We start from the raw sequence: 7726 nt of genomic DNA on the forward strand, positions 1-7726 counted from the left end.
AGGCACAACTTAAAAGATTTGATATAGACCTAGTGAAACTAGTTACTCCTATGTTTCTCAGTTTCTTAAATAACTCCTCTTTCTTTGGTATATACTCCACAATGTAGAAGTACATGCTCAATATAGTTTCTGCTTCACTGCATGTAGGAAGTCATGGCCTAATGGTTAGAGAGTCGGACTCCCAATCGAAGGGTTGTGAGTTCGAGTCTCGGGCCGGCAGGAATTGTGGGTGGGGGGAGTGAATGTACAGCGCTCTCTCCACCCTCAATACCATGACTTAGGTGCCCTTGAGCAAGGCACTGAACCCCCAACTGCTCCCCGGGCGCCGCAGCATATGGCTGCCCACTGCTCCGGGTGTGTATTCACAGTGTGTGTGTTCACTGCTCTGTCTGTGTGCACTTCGGATGGGTTAAATGCAGAGCACAAATTCTGAGTATGGGTCACCATACTTGGCTGAATGTCACGTCACTTTCACTTTACATAATCCTGATTGATGTTTCCCTATCGTGAATAATCAATGATTTAAACCAAAATGTCCAGTTCGAAGTAGAGTAATTTTTATAACTTCGTTTCTTTTGTTAAAGCATATTCTCCCAACTTGTTTTTGAATATTGTATAGGTGTCTGCCCTTTAAATCCTTGTCCCACATTTCCTGCCACTTTTTATTCATGTGTTCTTTAATTCTTCCTTTTATTTCTACTTTACTCAGTGGAATTTGTACCTCAACATTCATATATTTCAGTGCTTGTTTGGCCAGTTTATCGACTATTTCATTTCCTAGTACTCCTACATGTGCAGGTACCCATATGAACCTCAGGACTATACCCATTTCCTGAATCCTAAGCAGATTTATAAGTACTTCAGAGATTGAATCCTTTCTTGATGTTGATTGTTCACTTATTAAACTATTTAAAGCCGACAAGGAATCTGAACAAATGACTGCCCTAGTAGGCTTAACTTCCTCCACCCATTGAATAGCTAATAAAACTGCTATTAGCTCTGTTGTAAAGACTGATGTTGTGGCCAAAAGTTTTGAGAATTACATAAATATTGGAAATTGGAAAAGTTGCTGCTTAAGTTTTTATAATAGCAATTTGCATATACTCCAGAATGTTATGAAGAGTGATCAGATGAATTGCATAGTCCTTCTTTGCCATGAAAATTAACTTAATCCCAAAAAAACCTTTCCACTGCATTTCATTGTTGTCATTAAAGGACCTGCTGAGATCATTTCAGTAATCATCTTGTTAACTCAGGTGAGAATGTTGACGAGCACAAGGCTGGAGATCATTATGTCAGGCTGATTGGGTTAGAATGGCAGACTTGACATGTTAAAAGGAGGGTGATGCTTGAAATGATTGTTCTTCCATTGTTAACCATGGTGACCTGCAAAGAAACGCGTGCAGCCATCATTGCGGTGCATTAAAATGGCTTCACAGGCAAGGATATTGTGGCTACTAAGATTGCACCTAAATCAACAATTTATAGGTTCATCAAGAACTTCAAGGAAAGAGGTTCAAATCTTGTAAAGAAGGCTTCAGGGCATCCAAGAAAGTCCAGCAAGCGCCAGGGTCGTCTCCTAAAGAGGATTCAGCTGCGGGATCGGAGTGCCACCAGTGCAGTGCTTGCTCAGGAATGGCAGCAGGCAGGTGTGAGCGCATCTGCACGCACAGTGAGGCGAAGACTTTTGGAAGATGGCCTGGTGTCAAGAAGGGCAGCAAAGAAGCCACTTCTTTCCAAAAAAAAACATCAGGGACAGATTGATCTTCTGCAGAAAGTATAGTGAATGGACTGCTGAGGACTGGGGCAAAGTCATATTCTCCGATGAAGCCCCTTTCCGATTGTTTGGGGCATCTGGAAAAAGGCTTGTCCGGAGAAGAAAAGGTGAGTGCTACCATCAGTCCTGTGTCATGCCAACAGTAAAGCATCCTGACACCATTCATGTGTGGGGTTGCTTCTCATCCAAGGGAGTGGGCTCACTCACAATTCTGCCCAAAAACACAGCCATGAATAAAGAATGGTACCAAAACACCCTCCAACAGCAACTTCTTCCAACAACCCAACAACAGTTTGGGGAAGAACAATGCATTTTCCAGCACGATGGAGCACCGTGCCATAAGGCAAAAGTGATAACTAAGTGGCTCGGGGACCAGAATGTTGAAGTTTTGGGTCCATGGCCTGGAAACTCCCCAGATCTTAATCCCATTGAGAACTTGTCCAGAGGAGGATGGACAAACAAAAACCCACTAATTCTGATAAACTCCAAGAAGTTATTATGAAAGAATGGGTTGCTATCAGTCAGGATTTGGCCCAGAAGTTGATTGAGAGCATGCCTAGTCGAGTTGCAGAGGTCCTGAAAAAGAAGGGCCAACACTGCAAATACTGACTCTTTGCATAAATGTCATGTAATTGTCGATAAAAGCCTTTGAAACGTATGAAGTGCTTGTAATTATATTTCAGTACATCACAGAAACAACTGAAACAAAGATCTAAAAGCAGTTTAGCGGCAAACTTTTTGAAAACTAATATTTATGTAATTCTCAACTTTTGGCCACGACTGTACATAGTTATCCTTTTCTGAATGTTGACTTGTAATCTTTGGCTATATACAGCTGCCGCTGAATTTCCTGATGTAGGATCACCATCTGTGAAGATATGGAGCACTGAAGAGTGATTTTGATCTAGATATTGTTGAACAACAAGCTCCTTAGATATTGTTTTCTCATTCTTAACCATATATTTTAGATGAAAATCTACTTGAGGCATAGGAAGCAACCAAGGAGGAATATTCGGCATTACAACAGAGAGACTAACTGAGATTTCTGTGATACCTAAAATCGTAGCATCTCTAGTTGCTGTCCAACCAAAACTTTTGATTTCATTTTTCCCATATTCCCAGCAATCCTTCAATATGTCCTTTACTGGATGTAATTCTGAATGCCCTTTTACATTTATCCAATAATTCATAGTTAATTTCAATTTTTGGAAACTTATAGGCATTTCCCCCACCTCCACTTGTATGGCTGATATTGGAGAAGATCAGAAAGCTCCACTACATATTCTTAAAGATTGTGCCTGAACAGTTTCTACTTTTTTAATCAAGGATTTAGAAGCAGATCCATAGATTATGCATCCGTAATCAATTGCTGACCTAATCAGTGCACTATATACTCTTAGTAAAGATTTCCTACTAGCTCCCCATTCCATTCCTGTTAGACATCGAAGTATATTATTACTTTTTTTGCACTTATCTACAAACTTCTGAATATGTGTCTTAAAGGTCAACCTGGAATCCATCCATATTCCTAGATATCTTATATCTTTAACTTGTTCAAGTACTTGTCCATATAACTTCACTTTTATTTCAGGGATATGATTCCTCTTCGCAAAACAAACTAGTTGAGTCTTCTTCTTCTTCTTCTTCTTCTTCTTCTTCTTCTTGCTTAATGGCGATTAACTCTTTAGGAGCATTATCGCCACCTACTGTACGGAATGTCAAGTAAACTTAAGTGATGAGTCTGAAATTTGTATTTTTATAAATTAATAAAAGATTTGGTGACTGTTTCATATTCTCTCCAATCTATGGCACACTCAGATCACATGCTCATGCTAGCGCTGCGTGTTGAGCTTCTCTAACACTCACACTTAGCTCTTCATGCCCCAGATTAGTTAGAATACTCCCATCCGCACATATCACAATCTAGATCCTAAACCTGACTCATTTATATATATTTAATTAGTGCTCTGTGTACCCGTCTATTCATTAAACCTTTTCCTAAAATATCTTCACTTGTCATTCTTTCTTCCCCAAATTGACTAAATAATATGTCACAATATACACAGCCACACCTCTTCTTTCCTGTTTCTTCCCTGACAATTTATCCTCCCTACTGTCTGCGTAATATTATAACACCATCTCCCTGTGCTACTATTATCCCATCTCATTTGCCATTTATTAATAAACTTTTTCTTTAAAATCGACTTTGCCTCCTTTTTCCCCATAGGCACTTTCACATCCACCTCCATCTTATCTAGTGCTTTTTTTGCTAGTTTATCAGCAACTTCATTACCACCAGATACCCCAACATGTGCTGGCACCCAACAAAAATATACCATTATTCCAGCCTCTTTCAATCTGTATAAGGATACAGATGTGCGCTGGGACCCATAAAAATGTAACTTGTCCTCCCTGGTTTATAATTCTAATAACGGAGTAGAGAATTGCATATAGTATGTCTTGTCGACTTTTTGAATGGAAAGATATTAAACTTACTAAGACTGAAGCTGAGTCTGAGCATATTACAACTTTGTCTACTTCCGTTTTTTCCACCCAACGTAATGCAACCAAAATTGCCACCATCTCCACTGTATATACTGCTAAACTGTTAGACGTTCTTCTGTTGACTTCTATTCCTCTTGCTGTAACCACCACACCAATTCCTGTTACTCCTGTCTCCGGGCTCTTAGTAAAGATTTGAGTATAGTTTTTATATACTTCTGTAACATGATCATTAAACACATCAACCAAATCAGTACGTTCTTCTTTCATTTTAATCTTTAACAGATGCCAATCTGCCTCCGGACATTTCATCTTCCATGGGGCCATGACTGAATGCACTATTGTAGAACCAATTTTCATATCAACCACCCCAAGATCTTTTGCTGTTTGGTTCCCTATATGACCAAAGTTGTCCTTTTTACTTCTCTATTTCATCCAGCATTCCTTCAGCACTTCTTTTGTGGGATACAAGTCATTGTGCCCTACCCAACAGCCTTTGCTTTGCTGTGTGTATGAAGATGAAAACACGTCTCAGCTGGCCTCTGCTGGTCTTATTCATTTATATTTCCTTTATTTGTGCGTTCAAACATTTTAGATTTACAGTAGATTATGCAACTTTATTTAAACCACCCATTCGTTATTTAACGTAACAGAACAGCCATCTATGTACAAGAGTTTGAGTAAAGGTTTCAGTGATTTTACTGCGCATGCGTGCGTTATGACTTTCCTCAATGTCACACGTCACAGGAAGTCGTGGAGTTTCCGTCGGTTTGAAGCATGTTGCCTTCAAATTGATGGTTTTGGATTAAACTATTTGCTTATACACGCGTTTCTGTTGGGATTTTTAGACAGGTATGCGATGCATTTTTTTGCCTGTATGTCTGACTGTAATTATAGTGTTGAAACGAACACATTCATATGCAGATGAAGAGAATTTGTACAGCTAACAGTTAGCTGGCGCTAATGAAGCTTTCTACATAGACTCTCACTAAGATCATCTGTGTGTTCATCTGTAGCATGCAGCTCTGAATACGAACTAAAATATCTGAAAATAAGAATGAAAATGAATGCTAGCTGTGATCAAGCTCTGATACCTTAGACATGGGACAAAATATTTACCTGCTGTTAGTTTTTAAAATAACAGATTAATCAGGAATGAGCACCAGAATGGTCTTAACGTTTAAATGTTTAATTATTATGTCGAAATTTGTTCTAAAAATGCACCAGTCCTCAGACTATATGTCAGTACTGTACGTTATATAAATCAAAAAACAGGAAAATATAGGCCTGTAAAAAATAATACAATAGAAAATATGTGTATTTTAAAGAAACAGTACTAGTATATTTAGATTTTTTTTGTAAATTTTTTAAAGGTTTTATAGTTGTGTCAATTCACTGTCATATTACTTGTTATTTGTGTATATATAGCATTCATCCACAAGGTAATTGTTTACTGTGTCACAACCATGATTTTTTTTTCTTTTTCAACACTTTAGTATAGTTTGAGTGATTTTTGATTCTCAATTTATACATGTTTAAATTAATTCATATGTCCAGCTACTACGAATAAGTTAGGGGACTAAGTTCATACACCTGAATGTTGTCTGTTTTTTTTTCCACTAGGTGTTGACACCATGGCACCGCTGCTGCTCCCCGGTCTTGTTGGTTCCTTGACTCGGCAGTTGGCCCAAGTTGCCAGATGTGCAGCTTTCGGCTCCTTATCTGCAGTAGGTGCACAGAGATGCATCGGCACCCTCACAGCTGCAGCGGCGCAATTCAGAGTCGTCGTCAACCCAGTGTACGAGCCACACACGGCATTCCTCTCACCGCTGCTTGGACGATGCCAACAGCTCTTGTGTATTCAACCATCCGCTGGCATGAAGACTAAAACTGCTCTCAAAAGACGCTGTAAAGACTGCTTCTTCGTCCGCCGCCGTGGAAGGCTGTTTGTTTTTTGCAAATCCCACCCCAGACACAAGCAGCGGCAGGGGTGAATGAATTGAGACTTTAATGTGTGCTGTCACGCCACTGACTGTTTCTCACAGAAGACATGAGAATAGCTTGAATGGTGTACCGAGCATGTAAAGATCATAGAGTTTCTAATGAATAAACATCCTTATCTGAAAAGGTGCTTGAAGATTTTGAGAATTATTTGATCTGTTTCGTATATTTTCATATATGTGTCCTTGGACCACAAATTGTTTTGATAATATACATCGTCTGAAAGCTGAATACATAAGCTTTCCATTGATGTATGGTTTGTTTGGACAGTATTTGGCCGAGATACAACTATTTGAAAATTTGGAATCTGAGGGTGCAAAAAAAATTAAAATATTAAGAAAACTGCTTTTAAAGTTGTCCAAATTAAGTTCTTAGCAATGCATATTAATATTCAAAAATTAAGTTTTGATATATTTATGGTTAGAAATTTACAAATTATCTTCATGGAACATGACCTTTACTTAAAGCTGCAGTCCGCAACTTTTTTTTTTTTTTGGTTAAAAATTATCGTAAATCAATATTTGAGCAAGTACATATCAAGCCAGTGTTCAAAACTATCGGCTTACTTTAGCCCGATCCACAATGGTTATCTTATAATATTTTCTAATTTGAAAAATCAATAATTTTGACCCATACAATGTATTGTTGGCTATTGCTATAAATATACCTGTGCTGCTTATGATTGGATTAGTGGTCCAGGGTCACATATGTTTTGTTTTCATATATGTCACACTGAATTAAAATGGAATATTAGTGAATAGGCCATATTGGATCATCTTCATGCTTTCTGTGTGTAGCTTTTTTTTAACCTACTTTTGTTAAATTACAATTTAAGATGAAACTGAATGCAGTTTGCACTGATAACTGAAATATAAAAATAGCATCTTTAATTTACAGGGATGCCACAGTTTCTGATCAATGGAATTCATGGTCAAAATTTAATGAATTTAATGTTTTTTTTTTTTATTTTTTTGTGCTCTGGAAAGGTTATCTTAAAGTTATGATGAACGTCAAACATCAATAGAATCTTAATTTGGTATTTTTCCTATATATCATTCAAGGAACCTTTTTTTTTTAAAAAAAAAATGTGAAATGTTTTAATTGGATGTTGGACTAACATTTAAAAAAAAAATGGTTTCAGAATGATCAGAGAACATTCAAAAGTAACAATTCTTGCAAAATTAAATTAAGAACATTTAGAAATAATGTTTGCATACATTAATGTGAATGTTAGAAAAAAAATCATAGTGCTATTAAAAATTCATAGAGGTATTTTTTTTAGATAGGTACTTATTAAAAATTAAAATTTAGAGTGATTTGCTAATGAATAATGCACACCTAATTAGACACTGGTTTGTAATTGCAAGCAAGTTTTAAGGAATATTTAGTTAATGAAATGTCAGTCAGAGAAGAGAAGAGCATAAAATTATGTAGAAAAATATGTAT

At 37.2% G+C, this 7726-nt stretch overlaps 1 protein-coding gene across 1 annotated transcript; it reads left to right on the top strand.

Annotated features, from left to right (window-relative positions):
* The first annotated feature begins 5902 nt into the window (after positions 1 to 5902).
* Positions 5903 to 6410, top strand: mrpl36 (mitochondrial ribosomal protein L36). Its single transcript, XM_042745592.1, has one exon. It carries the CDS (start codon positions 5914 to 5916, stop codon positions 6271 to 6273), a length of 360 nt encoding a protein of 119 aa, XP_042601526.1. The 5' UTR covers positions 5903 to 5913; the 3' UTR covers positions 6274 to 6410.
* Positions 6411 to 7726: the final 1316 nt, after the last annotated feature.

Source organism: Cyprinus carpio, chromosome B19 (assembly GCF_018340385.1).
Source record: "Cyprinus carpio isolate SPL01 chromosome B19, ASM1834038v1, whole genome shotgun sequence".
Lineage (NCBI taxonomy): Eukaryota > Metazoa > Chordata > Actinopteri > Cypriniformes > Cyprinidae > Cyprinus > Cyprinus carpio.

Coding starts and splice junctions, on each gene's coding strand:
- mrpl36 (XM_042745592.1), top strand. CDS start 5,914: ATGGCACCGCTGCTGCTCCCCGGTCTTGTTGGTTCCTTGACTCGGCAG.